The following is a 16,895-nucleotide window of genomic DNA, read 5'->3' as shown; positions in this document are numbered from 1 at the left end:
TTATTTAGGGGCCGATTCACTGAGGGTCGAATATCGAGGGTTAATTAACCTTAGATATTCGACTAGGAATTTAAATCCTTCGACTTCGAATATCGAACTAGGGGGTCGAAGTTTTTTTTAAAGAGACAGTACTATTGAATGATCGAATAGTCGAACGATTTTTACTACGAATCCTTCGATTCGTAGTCGTAGTCGAAGGTCGAAGTAGCCCATTCGATGGTCGAAGTAGCCCAAAAAAAACGTCGAAAATCAAAGTTTTTTACCTTCGAATCCTTCACTCGAATGTGTAAATGCCAAATGTCAAATGGAGATCAAAATTACGAAAATATCCCTTATCCGGAATATGCCAGGTCCTGAGCATTCTGCATAATACAGCCTGATATATTTTTAGAGGAAAGGCTCCATCATTATGAAACTGCTGGTTTCTGCTACATAGTTTTCAAAGTCAGAACCACCAGTGCAGATAATAACAAAAGGAAAGAGAGAAACTGCTTTGCAATAGCAATTGCATTTACAAATAACTGAAATAATAATTACAAAGTGTACCGTATATTGAAAAGTTGTATAAAAACCAGCCATAGTAACTTGAGCCTCTTTCCTTGTTTTTATCTCGTCTCCCCAGTCCAAAAGAAAGAGGCGCATCATAGGGTCATCATGGGATCTGCTGCCTGCAATTACAGGATTTCAGTCTGATGACATCACAAAAAAGCTGCGTTGTAATGGTGATGTCACTAAAAGGGAGCCGGATAAGTACATGGTCCTGAACCCATGACCACTCAAACTATGCCTGGTGCTTAGTTTCTTAGCCCCAAACCATCCCTAAAACTCGAATGCTTTCTTATTTATTAAAGTAATCTTAAGTATAAAAAAAACATGAAAAAAAACTTGCTGGTTTTATTACCCATCTTTCTATTCAGGCCTCTCTTATTCATATTCCTGTCATGGTTGCTAGGGGAATTTGCAACCTAGTTACCAGATTGGTTATGATTTGAAGAGCTGCTGAACACAAAGCTAAATAACTCAAAAACCACAAATAATAAAAGATGAAAACCATACGCAAATTGTCTCAGAATATCACATAGTTTAAGGTTAAATGAACAGTAACGTCAAAAAAGAAAGGGTTTTAGAGTAATAGAAATTTTCCCAAGTGAAATCCAGGGACAGTTGGGGTGACAACAAGCATCCCCACCATTTCTCCCCAACTATACCCACTCACAGAGTGGTCAACTTGTAATTATTTTAACTCACACAGGGAAATTCCAAAAACCATAGGAACAGTATATAGTGACGGGACTCTAAAAACAGTTAACTCCCAGGATCCCCAGCTCTGCACTCAATGTGACGGTTGTCTATGGTTTCTAGGGATGCACTAAAAACTATTCTAGGTATGTCCAAAGTCAGGCCCAGGATCCAATTGTGGCCTGTTTTCAAATTTACACTGGCCCTCGGCCAAATTAATAATGAAATTTATAATAATGCGGCCCTCCAGCACAGTGCGATCAGGAATTGTGTAGCCATAGCAGTAATGTTTGGGCAAATTAGTGAAATGATCTGCCACTTGGTCTATACTGCTGCCTGTGCTGAAGGTGTTAGTAATAGACACATATTGACATGTAGTTACGCGCCGCTCTCACATACTTCTTTAGGGCTGAAGATGTCAATAGACGTACTGACTACACGATTCCTTGTTTAATTGATTTAATGGTTCAAAGAATGTGAGGCTGAATGGTCGGCCCCCCACACATTTTCACCTCACCAAATCTGGCCCTCGTTGCAAAAAGTTTGGACACCCCTGAGCATATAGCAATACAAATGCAGTGCCAATTATATATTTACATATCCTTCATCATACAGCATACATATAAAAGCAAAGCCAAATCTATTTTAAAGTGACTCCTATAACTCCTGGGACCCCGGCACACGTAGGACCTGCTTCATCTATACGTACAACAACCCTGGCTGAAGCAATGAAGTGCTAGATTTATGGCTGATGCTTCTGCATAGAAGAGGCAAAATTGATGAATAATGAGTTGGTGGAACAGGGTTAGATTGGGTTTGATCAGGTGGTATGGCAGGCAGGATAAACTGGCGGAAGGGAATGGTAAACGTGACTGGGGGGACAGGAGACAAATTTGGAGGTCACTGAGTATATAGAGAAAAGAAGCAGCTAATACAGGTATCCTGGGATATCAGCAATAGCTGACTTAGAGAAATGTGGCAGAAGGAACAATTTAGTAATCAAAAAACTTACAGTTAAGAGGTGGTAACAGGAAGGTGGTGGGGAGCAGAGGCAGAGGGGTCTTCATAGAGAGCCCCATAATACAAGATATCCACTGGTAGCCATATGGGGTGTTGTGCAACTGTAAATAAATCAGGGGGGCACGGGGGGGACAGTTGTCCTGGGCCCCACAGGGTTTTGTGTCTAAGGGCGGCCCGGCCAAGCTTCACTTACTTGATTAGCCGCCCCTTCCACCTGCTTTCAGTGTGCTGCCAGCTTCAGTGCTCCGTACATGCAAGATTTTCTCCTATTCAGATTCTCTGTACCCTCATTTGTTCTTTAAGGATAAGTCCTGGTAAAGCTGTACAGGGATTGGATAGGTGAAGTAGGAACCTCCCCTCTAGCCTCTCCAATCCCTTTACCGGGACTTATCTTTAACCCTTACGTCAGACGAAGTTGCGCTACGGCAAAGGGACGTAACTACACTAATTCACTAACTTGTGCATTTTACTGAACGTTACCTCTTGCGCCAGACTTGCCTTCACCACCTCAGACCAGGCGAAGTGCAATAGAGTAGATAGGGCTTGCTTCAAAAAAAGTCCCAAAAAACGCTGGCGTCTTTTTCTTTTTTAAGGGTGATAGGCTGAGAAAGATTGTACATTTTTTTGGGGTACCCTCCTTCCCCCCTCCATTTCCTAACATATGGCACCTAAACTATACAGTGGGCACATGTATAGGGCAATATAACAACTCTATTTTATTCTATGAAGGTTTCCCAGGCTTGTTTAGTGTAATGTATTTGCTGCTACATCTACGTCCATTGTACTTTAACTTGGCGCCGTATGCAAATTAGGCATCAATAGCGTAACTCCGCTTTGCTTGACGAATTAACGCTAGCGCAACTTCGCTACCGTTCGCCTCCCTGAGCGCAACTTCGCATTTCAGTGAATTTGCCTAGCGCTTTCGAAACTACGCCTGGCGAAATGCGGTGAAGCTGTCGCTGATGCAACTTCGGATCTTAGTGAATTTTCCCCTTATTGCAGTAGCAACCTACACTGACTATTTTTTCTTGATCTCCTGTAGCTTTTCTTCTCTGCAGCCGGTTTAATTCTTTTTACTGCTCCCCTGGTGCTTGCTCGTTCCTTGTCAGGTGCCCTGCAGCTGGATCAAATGACTCCGGCTGTGACAAGGAGAGAGCAATAGCAGCTGCTCACCAAACTGTGAAGCATCTAATTGGCCAGCATTGAAAATACACGCCTCGTTCGGTTCCCTGATTTCAGCGCTGGAGAAACGGAAGCAAGTTACTAAAGCCCTGCAGCCTACTCACCACCTTCCCACCCACATGGTCAGTCTGTGCCTCCGCTTTTGTATTAAAAACTCCCAGACTTGGCTTCCCTTTTATTAGACACTCAGTTTGGTAGTTTTACTTTGAAAGCAGCGAGTAAGCTGCGGGTAAAACTTAGTCCCTTTGTAAAATGTATAATGAAGCAATAGAATTCTTAATGAATCAGATGAAAATTGAGCATAGGACTGGCCAGATATGGGATGACTTTGACGTAGTTGGCCAGCTTAAATATATTGCAATATATGGACAAACAATCCCTGTTTTGTTTAAAGTGTAAGGCATTTTTCAGTAGCAGTATGCACAAAATGTCTCTGTCTTAAGTATATTGATAATGGGTTGAGTGCAGAGGAATCTTGTATTTGTATATATGTATTTTGTGGTCACAGCCTCATTACACCCCCGCCTATTGGTTTTAAAAATTAGTGATGAGCACAACTTTCCCTTGTTGGTTATCTCTATGGTGCCCATATATAAAATCCATTGTGCCAGCACCGTAAATTCTACATTTCTGGCCAGGGCCTCTGACTTTTCTCACATCTTTTCAAATATCTCACCATGGATGAGCAAAATAGAACAATTGGACTGAACTTCTGCAATATGAGTGCATTTATTGAACAGGGAGTTAGTTGGCAGAATGTTGGTGCTTATATCCAAAGCTAAAAGTATGAAATTGGTGTTGAAAAAACACAAAAAACGGACAAAGACTATTCCAAAGATGAAACGATGACAAAGATGTCATAATTGCATGAATAAATATGCAACTATTATTGGGAGGCAGAAAGATTGGTCTGGGCTCTGACTTCAATATTCTGGAGAATGTCTTCTTCATGGGGCCACCAGGCAGAATTCACATGATTGGGTAACTGGCATCACTTGCAATACCACAGATATTATCCTTGTCTCTGGCCATTAGCATGTAGCCTTTCTCACCCCAATCATCTCCCATCCTAAAAAAAAAAGCCATTGGGTTTTGTTAGATAAAATGAGGCCCAGCAATAAATTCTGAAAAAATAAATATATATTTATATGTGTGTGTTCCAAAAATCCAGAATTGTATTTTAGGTAGGTTGGTATCAGACTCAGATTATAATGTACTAACTTTATTGCAAAAAGCTTCCTCTCATGGAATTAATACACGTCTTCTTTCTGTAATGTGTAAAAATTATTTTATTTTTAACTTGTATATTTGATATGTACCTTTTCTTCCTTGGATAAACCAATCACTTATGTACTAAGCACTCTGATTGGCTATCCAAAACACTTCTCTGATTGGTGCTTTTTCATTTAAATACCACTGGTTGTACAGAATTTCCTTAGCCTATGACTTGAGGCACGAAACGCATAAGGCCACCCTCTGAGATGTTCCTTTTTGCATAATAAAAACTTTCTGTGCCAGCTTACCACTGAATTCTACATGTTTAATAAATAACCCCCTAAATATCCATTGTTGTTGTATGAAACAGTATGGGGCACATTTACTATGGGTCAAATATCGAGGGTTAATTAACCCTCGATATTTGACCATCGAAGTTAAATCCCTCGACTTCGAATATCGAAGTCGAAGGATTTAACGCAATTCCTTCGATGGAACGATTCGAACGATTTTAATCCATTGATCGAACGATTTTCCTTCAATCACAAATTGCTAGGAAAGCCTATGGGAACCTTCCCCATAGGCTAACATTGGTGCTCGGTAGGTTTTAGGTGGCGAAGTAGGTGGTCGAAGTTTTTTTTAAAGAGACAGTACTTCGACTATCGAATGGTCGAATAGTCGAACGATTTTTAGTTTGAATCATTCATAGTCGATGGTCGAAGTAGCCAAAAAAAACTTCGAAATTCGAAGTTTTTTCCTTCTAATCCTTCACTTGAGCTAAGTAAATGTGCCCCCTATATGTCAGTGACAATGAAGGCTGATTTCAGCTTTCCTATCCAACCTCCTTGGCTTCTTAGAGCATTGTGGAAGGAGGAAAAGTTATCCAATCCCTCTGCCCTGTGTTGGGATTTCCCCCTTATCTTTAGCTGTAAACTTGCCATTCTAGGACAATGGTTATCTGAGGTACATGTTTGGTGGCCACTAGCTATTAATACTGATCAATCACAAAGCCACCACTGTGCATACTGGTAAACAGTCATTGGTTTGTTTGGCTGGTAGAAGGTTTAAACTGGATGTTGAATAAAATGTATAAGGATGAAAAGTCAGGATGTTTACGATAAATAAAAGAGGAGATGAAAGAGAAGACATATTAAATAGGAGATAAATATTGAGATGGAGAGAAAAAGAAGGACATAAGTGAGAAGGGACTGCAATGTTGATCTTGAGGGTACCTAGCAATTCCCATTCCACCATCCCATTCTAGATCCAGTAGGTCTCTTTACCACCAAGATGGGATTCAAACGACCTTACCATATTCCTTGCATCTCTATGTACTGCAGAGGTGCCACATGATGTATTGGTTAAATATCGGGCAGAACTGTCCACCTGTTCCAAGGAAACTCAAGAAACTCAAGAACGAACCACCTCTTGACAATCAGGGAAACATGTGTTTTAAACAGGGGACCAGTAAATACCATTTCCTGATTGGTTGCTTTAGGCAAATTATTACATAATTATTACATAATCCCCATTGCAGTTGCAGGGCAACTGGGCAGTTCCAGGAGGGCTGATGTGACAGCTGCAGTGCAGGATCTGAATTCATCTGAGAACATGAATTAACTAAAGTACCCGGAGTGAGCAAATGAATTTAGAAAATGAATTACCAGTTCTTAATAATCCAGTATTTTCCCTTCTTTTCCACTCCATACCCGACAACAAGAACAGCTAGGTTTAAACTTTCATTATCGCAATTTTTGTCAAGGTAAATACCTAGAAATGACATAAGAGATATGTGCTTTAAAAGCAAATGACTGAAATACATGTTATTCATTACACAGATTACATGGAGAAAAGGTTTAGTATGTGATAGATTACCCCATTTTGATACTCCCATTTAATATCAAATAACAGTCCACATTCCCTAGTACTGTATATAATAGTTCAGCATACATATTTTTTTTACATACATAGTTAAAAAAAGACATGCATCCATAAAGTTCAACCTTAAGTCTGTATATAACCTGCCTAACTTCTAGTTGATCCAGAGGAAGGCAAAAAACCCAATTTGAAGCCTCTCCAATTGTCCTCAGAGGGGGAAAAAAATTAAATTCCTTCCTTACTCCAAAATCGGACCAATCCCTGGATCAACTTGTACTATGAGCTATCTCCCATAACCCTGTATTCCTTCACTTGCTAAACACCATCCAACCCCTTCTTAAATCTATCTAATGTATCAGCCTGTACCACTGATTAAGGGAGAGAATTCCACATCTTCACAGCTCTCATTGTAACAAACCCCTTCCAAATATTAAGACAGAACCTCCTTTCTTTCTAATCAGAATGGGTGTCCTCTTTTTAGCTGGAAGGACTAGTAAATAAAGCACCAGTAGGTCCATCTCATGAGGTGCATGGTTGGTGAGCGTTCAAGGGATCTTTGTATCTCGGAGCCCAGTTGGCACAATCAAATGAGACCTATTTTGGTTTTGGGCCAACATAGGTAACATGGAAGGCGTTCTGTACTAGTTTTTGTACTAGAAGTGATGGGTCTTTCATTCCAACATTGACATACCTTTTTCATAAAATGCAAACGTGATGAGGCTGGCATCAATGCGTGCAGAGACTGGCCCTACAGATCCCACTGCTTCCTGCAATGCTTTTTCGCTGCCCTTTCGGACTTCTTTGAAGTCTTTAATCTCGGCTGCTTTGCCGGACGAATTGTATGTACAGTTCTGGTCCTGTAAAAAAAATATTTGCATTTTGGAAGAATCCCAGTTCATTACAGAATGTCATTCTTTTTAAAAAGACATTAGGGGATCCCCCCCAGCTGTCCCATAATTTAGCAGTCATTTAGATGTGACAGTTAGGGGACTGAGTTACTAGACCTAGTGTAAACTTCAATTACTATTGTATCCCTGCAGATAAATGGCAGTGTGCAAACAGGTTTCTATTACACTAGCATGCAAAAAAATCAATTCAATATATTGTCTAATATGTTGGCCGTGTTCAGATATTCTGTGCCTTTGTCTCACCTTTCCAACATATGGATAAGCTTTCTCTGAGTCTATCCCATTGTTTTTCTTAACATACTGAAAAGCAGCATTGATTTTTCCTCCTCCACATCCAGCATTGTCTTCAACACAGTCAACCAGGTTTTGAGGGCTGAGTTCCACCAGTTTTCCAGTTTTTTTCATCAGTTGTCCTTCCAAAGCCCCAACTGAGCTTAAAGCCCAGTCAGATTGGCACATACCCTAAGGAAAGATAACTTTTATATATATATATATATATATATATATATATATATATATATATATATATATACATATATATATATATATATATATATTGTGGCAAGCTGGTGGCTTGAACACATAACTTTTAGGGGGATTAGTCAATGGTGAGCAGGCAGCACAGGAAAAAGGAGCATAAAGACAGGGACACACAGCTTCTTCAAGGAAAACACAGGTTTATTTTCCCACTTTGCACAGACAGTCAATAATCCACATACACAGGGGTGACCATTTTCAGGATACAAAACAAATCATAAAAATAAAAACCTAGCCCACTGGGCACTACCTTCACACTTTGAAGCAGTCCCTGACTTGACTGGGCCGCTTGTGGATAACCAGCACAACCAAATAGTTTGGCTCACCCCTGCTCTCACAGGACTTTCTCCCAGGTAATATTCAGCCTCCTGGCTTCCTCACTCTCTTCACAGTACTCTTTGTGAGAGTCACAGGATCCCTCTGCTTCTTGCAGTAACAGGCAGCACTCCCAGCTCCTCTGGGAGTTCCTCGCACAGCCAGGTCTCCTACCTGCTGTACCCTGTTGAGAGACACACTCTCCCATTCTAATTAACTTTAAATAGTCTTTCCATAGGACAGCTTTGCTGTGGAAGGTGAACTCCAATCTCTGGACTGGATCTGCAGAATGGAGTCCCTGACTACTAAAGTCTTTAAACAGATCACTGATTCTCTGTTTCATTACTCCCTTCCTGGTGCCTCTCTTAGTACCTGGGGAGAAATTAAAGGCTAGAGTGACCTTTTTCCAACTTTTCCTAGTCACTCTACCACTATATATATATATATATATATATATATATATACAGCAGTAGATGTTACCAAGAGCAAGTCACATACTCCATACTCCACATCTAAATGGGGGGGGGAGGATTACCAGTTCCATAGGTACCAGCATTAATAGTTATCTGAGCAGTGAACCCTTTTACATATACTCTACTCAAAAAAGTAGTGTATCTTTTAAGCCCCATCTAATTAAGAAGTTGCGTCCTACATTGTACCCAAACAAAATGGTACAAAACATGGTGATCATCGTAAATGAGATCAGAACCAAGAGTTCAGTTTTTCTTTTTTCCCTTTTCCTCACTTCAATGATCCCCATGGAAAACAAGACATGCTACTGACATACTCTTGATATACTCTATCTATTCACCCAGATTTATTTACCTGCTCTCTGACTGGGGTGACATAACCCTTTTCTCTGTAATCAATAGAGTCAGGGATATCAGCAGATTCCTCGTTTTCATCTGATGTGATGTGAGTTGGCCCAATTTTGTTATGGACTTTCCAGCCTGTCATCATCTTCACAATCTCCTCATTGGTCTACAAGAGGGAGGCTCTTGATTAAATTCCAATATCTTATTTCTGTTACTCTGATAAAAGTTTAAAAGTAAATATACACAGGTTGCAGGGAAGATTCTTTTACCTGGGATGTGCAACAAAGGAACATGTGAGTGTCATCTACAAGCCACTTTTAGAGAATGTCATTCTTTTTAGAATGTATTTAAAAGTTTAATGAATTGTGTATTAGTAGTTTTCTATGAATAATTCTTACATAAAATGGTATATTTTAAAGCAATGGCGTCAGTGCGGATAATGTGCCGATATGGCCTGAGTGTATTGACCCATAGTAAAGAAACATTGTCTTTCACCATCTTTTGCTTCAGTAGACTGATCACAGCTGCTGCTAACAAATTCTACTGTCTCCTAATGCTGGGAATGAGAATAATGTCAAGACACAAGAATGGGTAATCATTGCCATCATTCCAAGATTATGTAGGTCAGGGATATTCATAAGAGACCTTTCTAAAACAAACTTGATATAGGTATTGGACCTGTTATCCAGAATGCTCGGGACCTGGGGTTTGCCGGATAATGGATCTTTCCGTAAATTGGGTCTTCATGCCTTAAGTCTACTAGAAATTCATTTAAACATTAAATAAACCCAATAGGCTGGTTTTGCTTCCAATAAGGATTAATTATATCTTAGTTGGGATCAAGTACAAGCTACTGTTTTATTATTACAGAGAAAAAGGAAATCATTTTTAAAAATTTGGATTATTTGGATAAAATGGAGTCTATGGGAGACAGCCATTCCGTAATTCGGAGCTTTCTGGATATCGGGTTTCCGGATAAGGGATCCTATACCTGTATATATTGTGGATAGATTTCTTGTGGTGTTGTAATGGTTTATCAACATGAGTGTTGTCCAGGGTGGCGGACTTGGACCTCATACTTTATTCTATTAAAAATATGTTCTGTACATCAATTAGATCTTTGCCCTGGCTTAACCTGTGCCTTAAATCAGACCCCAAGGCACACCAGCCACTATTTGGGAACTACTGTGCTTATCCTATCAAAGTGATTCATATTGCCATGCTATCTAAATTAAACCATGGTGATGGAACCTTAATTTTGCTGCCTTGCCGCACTGAGGTCCTCAGTTTGATTCCTGTAAAGAGTTTATATAAATACTCTGCACCCCAAAAATATACAGATAGGTTAGAGACTTTATATTGTACGCTCAACTGGGGCAGGGACTGATGGAAATGGTGTAGAATCTCTAAAAAGTGCTGGGTAAAAAAGTAATGACTCTATATAAATATACAATAATAATATCTCACCATATCTCCAAATTTATTCGTGCCCAGTTCGTAGGTGTGCAGCCCCTGAGCGTACTCTAGATTATGTGACTTGATTGTTTGAAGATTTTTCTCCCAGATGAGACGTCTCATAAGTTCCTGCATCTGAAAAAGATAAAGCACATTAATTACTACGGGGGAAAAATATTGCCCCTGACAGTACCCTGTACTTAAAGGAGAAGGAAAGGGTTGATCAGCGGAGGTGCCAAATGTTAGGCAATGTAATCCATTGCTTTTATGGTGCTCGTACAGAAGTACCCTGGGCTGGTTCAGTTTTCTGAACACCAACCCAGGGTATAAGGTAAGTGAATACATTAATTTGGTGGTGCCTAACATTTTGCAAACCTACCCTTTCCTTCCCATGTAATGATAACTAAGCTAGAATAAACCCATATTGATGGCAAAATTATTGGGTTTCTATGTTTAAATGTTGATTATTCAACTGAAGTCATGGCACCCCACATTATTATCCCTTTTATTCTCCATAATCTAACATACCTTGAACGGCTGTACTGCCCCACTGGGCATAAATAGTCTTTTAATAACTATACAATACAATAATCTGTTTAGGGTACATAGCTCTTAATACCAACAGATGAGGACCTGATGGTTTTAATACCAATAAAATCATTTTAAATTATTGAACACCATTTTAGTTTATTTATAAATACTTAGCTAACAGTCTCACAGTGTATTAGTACTACACTCATGATATGTGGGGCAAAACTCTTAAGTTGAGGTCTTCAGCTATAAGGAGCATTTATGTTGAGAAGGGCTAGAGAACAAGAGATGAAAGTCATGGGCTTCTCCTTTTTTTTGCATGACATATGGTTTGGGGTTTGGCACAAGGAAACAAAGAGGGGAAGTGATTGAAAGCTAATTTAAAACAGATAATAGCAGTATGAGTAGGATTCCTTCTAAATAAATGTGGTTATAGCTGTACAGTACAGGTGGTATCATGGCTGTAACAACACATACTAGTGGTGACAGAAGGCAATGGGGTAGAGAGGACCCAGTCAATGTACTGAATGAGGCAAAATATAAGTATATATGTGTGTGCAATACTTCTGCTATTTTATAATAAAACAACCATGTATAACCTTATCCTATCCCACCTATACTATTGCAACCTTTTACTAAGCAGCATATTGGACTCCCACTGCTGCCCTTTCACTTAAACCTAAGAGAGCACCCCATTTAAAATCTTTATCATGGTTTGCTGTCAATAGAGATGTCGCGAACTGTTCGCCGGCGAACTTGTTCGCGCGAACATCGGGTGTTCGCGCTCGCCGGAAGTTCGCGAACGTCGCGCGACGTTCGCCATTTTGGGTTCGCCATTGTTGGCGCTTTTTTTTGCCCTCTCACCCCAGACCAGCAGGTACATGGCAGCCAATCAGGAAGCTCTCCCCTGGACCACTCCCCTTCCCTATAAAAACCGAAGCCCTGCAGCGTTTTTCACTCTGCCTGTGTGTGCTGAAGAGATAGTGTAGAGAGAGAGCTGCTGCCTGTTAGTGATTTCAGGGACAGTTGAAAGTTTGCTGGCTAGTAATCGTTTTGATACTGCTCTGTTATTGGAGGGACAGAAGTCTGCAGGGGTTTGAGGGACATTTAAGCTTAGGTAGCTTTGCTGGCTAGTAATCTACCTTCTACTGCAGTGCTCTGTATGTAGCTGCAGTGGGCAGCTGTCCTGCTTCTGATCTCATCTGCTGACTGCTGCAATAACAGTAGTCCTTGTAAGGACTGCTTTTATTTATTTTTTGTTGTTTTACTACTACTACTACTACTACTACTACTATAAGAGCCCAGTGCTATTAGTCTAGCAGTGTTGGGGAGTGGGACTGGTGTGCTAATCTGCTGCTCCTAGTAGTTCAGCAGCACCAACTTTAATTTTTTTTTTTAATATTCATTTTTTTTTTATTTTACTTTTTTTATTTTACTACCGCTGTAGTAGTGTATAAGTTGACCTTTTAGGCATTATTTGCCCTGTAGGCATTATTTGCACACTGTTTTCTTCAACCCGCCATCGAGCTGTGTGACCTTGTTCACATTCTGTCTAAATATCCATAATATTACCGTCTCCAGAAAAAACACCGGAGTCACTTTTTTCAAGCAGCCATAATATATTTTACGTAATCCGTATCCACCGCTGTAGTAGTGTATACGTTGGCCTTGTAGGCATTATTTGCACACTGTTTTCTTCAACCCGCCATCGAGCTGTGTGACCTTGTTCCCATTCTGTCTAAATATCCATAATATTACCGTCTCCAGAAAAACACCGGAGTCACTTTTTTCAAGCAGCATTCATATATTTTACGTAATCCGTATCCACCGCTGTAGTAGTGTATACGTTGGCCTTGTAGGCATTATTTGCACACTGTTTTCTTCAACCCGCCATCGAGCTGTGTGACCTTGTTCACATTCTGTCTAAATATCCATAATATTACCGTCTCCAGAAAAAACACCGGAGTCACTTTTTTCAAGCAGCCATAATATATTTTACGTAATCCGTATCCACCGCTGTAGTAGTGTATACGTTGGCCTTGTAGGCATTATTTGCACACTGTTTTCTTCAACCCGCCATCGAGCTGTGTGACCTTGTTCCCATTCTGTCTAAATATCCATAATATTACCGTCTCCAGAAAAAACACCGGAGTCACTTTTTTCAAGCAGCATTCATATATTTTACGTAATCCGTATCCACCGCTGTAGTAGTGTATACGTTGGCCTTGTAGGCATTATTTGCACACTGTTTTCTTCAACCCGCCATCGAGCTGTGTGACCTTGTTCACATTCTGTCTAAATATCCATAATATTACCGTCTCCAGAAAAAACACCGGAGTCACTTTTTTCAAGCAGCATTCATATATTTTACGTAATCCGTATCCACCGCTGTAGTAGTGTATATGTTGACCTTGTAGGCATTGTTTGCCCAGTTTTTTTGGCCACAGCCACTGAAGCACAGAGGCCAGAAAAAATATGCCATATAAATGCTGAAAATAGTCATTTTTGCCATACGTTGACTCAACGTATATGGCAAAAAATGACTATTTTCAGCATTTATGTGGCATATTTTTTCTGGCAACTGTGCTTCAGTGGCTGCAACCAAAAAAACTGGGCAAACAATGTCTACAAGGTCAACGTATGGCGAAAAATTACTATTTTCAGCATTTATATGGCATATTTTTTCTGGCAACTGTGCTTCAGTGGCTGCGTCCAAAAAAACTGGGCAAACAATGTCTACAAGGTCAACGTATGGCGAAAAATGACTATTTTCAGCATTTATATGGCATATTTTTTCTGGCAACTGTGCTTCAGTGGCTGCGTCCAAAAAAACTGGGCAAACAATGCCTACAAGGTCAACGTATGGCAGTTGTTTAAAGAGAACAGTAGATTACTAGCCAGCAAAGCTACCTAAGCTAAAATGTCCCTCAAATCCCTGCAGACTTCTGTCCCTCCAATACAGAGCAGTATCAAGCAGATTACTAGCCAGCAAACTTACTATCATCTGTCCCTGAAATCACTAACAGCTCTCCCCCTACACTATCTCTTCCAAGCACACACAGGCAGATTTTTCAGATACATTTTTGCCCTTGATCCCCCTCTGGCATGCCACTGTCCAGGTCGTTGCACCCTTTAAACAACTTTAAAATCATTTTTCTGGCCAGAAATGTCTTTTCTAGATGTTAAAGTTCGCCTTCCCATTGAAGTCTATGGGGTTCGCGAACCGTTCGCGAACCGCTCGCATTTTTGCGCAAGTTCGCGAATATGTTCGCGAACTTTTTTTCCGACGTTCGCTACATCCCTAGCTGTCAAGCAACATACAACTAACAAAATCCATCCTTCAGGGATATATAATAAAAGACACTACATTTGCCCAGGTGCAGCAGTCATAGCAACCAAACAGCACATATTATTTACCGATCACCTATTTGAAAGCAAACATTTTATTAGTTGCTATGGGTTACTACACCTCATCAAACTTAATGCCATTAATTTCACATGGGGCTAAATCTCTACACTTCTGTCTCCAAATGTTCCTGGTCATCTCTTCCATTCCTCTCTTCTTACTCCACCCTTCTCTTCTGCCATCTCTTAAACCTTTCCCTATTGCTGCTCCTTCCCTCAGGAATCCCATCCCTGAATCCCATCCCTGAATCCCTCCATAAGAAATTCCCTCAGCCTCTCCCATTAGAGCAGCATCTGGTCCAATCACATGAGCCAACATCCCAACCATTGTAAATAGCAACATTTACTACTCTCTTATTCATGCCTCAAAGTTATTCACCATTTAGATGGTAAACGCTATGGTTTAGGGAACTCCTTTCTCCTATGTGTTTTACCCCTTTGTAATTAAAGGACCAGTAACATCAAAAAATGTAATTGTTTTAAAGTAATAAAAATATAATGTATGATCGTCGCCCTGTCGCCGTTTCTGAGGAGGAGTGCAAGGGGAGCAATTCACTTTGTGAATTTAAAGTTAATAGTTTCTTGGTGTTTTTTTCATTCCAACAAATTTTTTTTTAAAACATTTTTTTATGCTACTGGTCTTTTAAGTAATTGTGTGTATGTGTATGTATTTTGAAAATGTGCAGTGCTGAGTATATAAATAGTGCTCTGTGAATAAAGATGTACTATTATTGTCAATGGAAAGTGACCAACGAGTCATTTTGTTTGCACCAGTGAGAAAACGGTTAATCACATGAAAACTCTATTGAAGTCTATGGGAAAAAAATTGGAACTGAATTTGGAGAAAAGATTTCCTCCTCAAATTGAATCTCGTCAATGATTTTTCATGTGATAAACCATAAGATAACTTTTTTTCACTTAACTGAATCTCTTCCATATTGTCATATTTGCCAAAAAGTTTAATTTTTCTATAAAGGAAAAGTGATAGAACACTCATTGAATTTGTATTTATACCTTATCGTTGTATTGCTTGTGGTAAGTCGTCTTCCAGATCTCCCATTCAGAATCCAGAGTGTCATTATAATACACATCTGCCATTACTAAAGGAAGAGCCAAGAGCAGGAGGGACAAAGGCAGCATTGTACTGAAATGATAGTGAAGAAATACTCTATGGTAAATCACAAGTAATCAAAGGTAGATGCAAAGATAAATAGATGATGATGATGATAATGATAGATAGATAGATAATAAATAGATAGATAGATAGATAGATAGATAGATAGATAATAGATAGATAGATAGATAGATAAATAGATAGATGATAGATAGATAGATAGATAGATAGATGATAGATAGATAGATAGATAGATGATAGATAGATAGATAGATGATAGATAGATAGATAGATAGATAGATAGATAGATAGATGATAGATCGATAGATAGATAGATAGATAGATAGATAGACAGAGAGACAGACAGACAGACAGACAGATAGATAGATCGATAGATAGATGATATATAGATAGATAGATAGATAGATAGATAGATGATAGATAGATAGATAGATAGATAGATAGATAGATAGATAGACAGACAGAGAGACAGACAGACAGACAGACAGATAGATAGATCGATAGATAGATGATATATATATAGATAGATAGATAGATAGATAGATAGATAGATAGATAGATAATAGGTAGATAGATAGATAGATAGATAGATAGATAGATAGAAGATAGGTAAATAGATAGACAGATGGATAATACATTGGTAGATAATAGATAGACAAATGTAATATACAAATGGAAGGATAAAAGATGGAAAGATAATAGATAGATAGATGGATGGATGGATAATATATAGAGTTCTATCATTTTTATTTTATTATCTGTCTGTCTATCAATAGAACCCCTAAATCTAACCAACACTATACTGAAAAGACTCATTGAAAGTCTCTACAATTGTTTTAAAAGCCCAAATTTCAGATTCTTTTATTTTTTGGAAGAATGATTTAAATACTGTACCTCAGCTGAAACAATGACATCTGCAATGTTAGTGTTTATTCAGACAAGGTAGATGGTACAGGTTTTAGATCATTCCCCCACCCCAAACTTCGACATTCCCTTTAATGAAGATAGCAGCACTTACCGGGCTGTGCTCCACTGCTCTGAACCTCGCTACTATATTGATCTCGTGGGTTGATCTCTTAAAGGAAGTCTAGGTGATTTCAGCAGTTGGAAACCTGACAATGAATGAGAAATTACATTTTTTTCTACTGCATGTGGTTGTAGAAATACCCTGCCCAGTTCCCCAATTATAGTTGTAATTAAAAAAAAACTACATTTTGTTATTTTGATCTATTTTGTTCAGATTATATGTAAATCCCATGC

At 39.2% G+C, this 16,895-nt stretch overlaps 1 protein-coding gene across 1 annotated transcript; it reads right to left on the bottom strand.

Annotated features, from left to right (window-relative positions):
- Positions 1-4,275: 4,275 nt before the first annotated feature.
- LOC108699349 (cathepsin K) lies at positions 4,276-15,640 on the bottom strand. The gene is made up of 7 exons (XM_018231364.2): positions 15,515-15,640; positions 10,577-10,699; positions 9,120-9,275; positions 7,686-7,904; positions 7,226-7,391; positions 6,321-6,426; positions 4,276-4,510 (listed from the first exon to the last, which is right to left on the bottom strand). The coding sequence occupies exons 1-7, from the start codon at positions 15,638-15,640 to the stop codon at positions 4,411-4,413; spliced, it is 996 nt and encodes a 331-aa protein (XP_018086853.1). The 3' UTR covers positions 4,276-4,410.
- Between the last annotated feature and the right edge of the window lie 1,255 nt (positions 15,641-16,895).

The sequence above is a fragment of the Xenopus laevis genome, chromosome 8L (genome assembly GCF_017654675.1).
Source record: "Xenopus laevis strain J_2021 chromosome 8L, Xenopus_laevis_v10.1, whole genome shotgun sequence".
Classification (NCBI taxonomy): domain Eukaryota; kingdom Metazoa; phylum Chordata; class Amphibia; order Anura; family Pipidae; genus Xenopus; species Xenopus laevis.
This window is presented reverse-complemented; position numbering and strand designations above follow the sequence as displayed.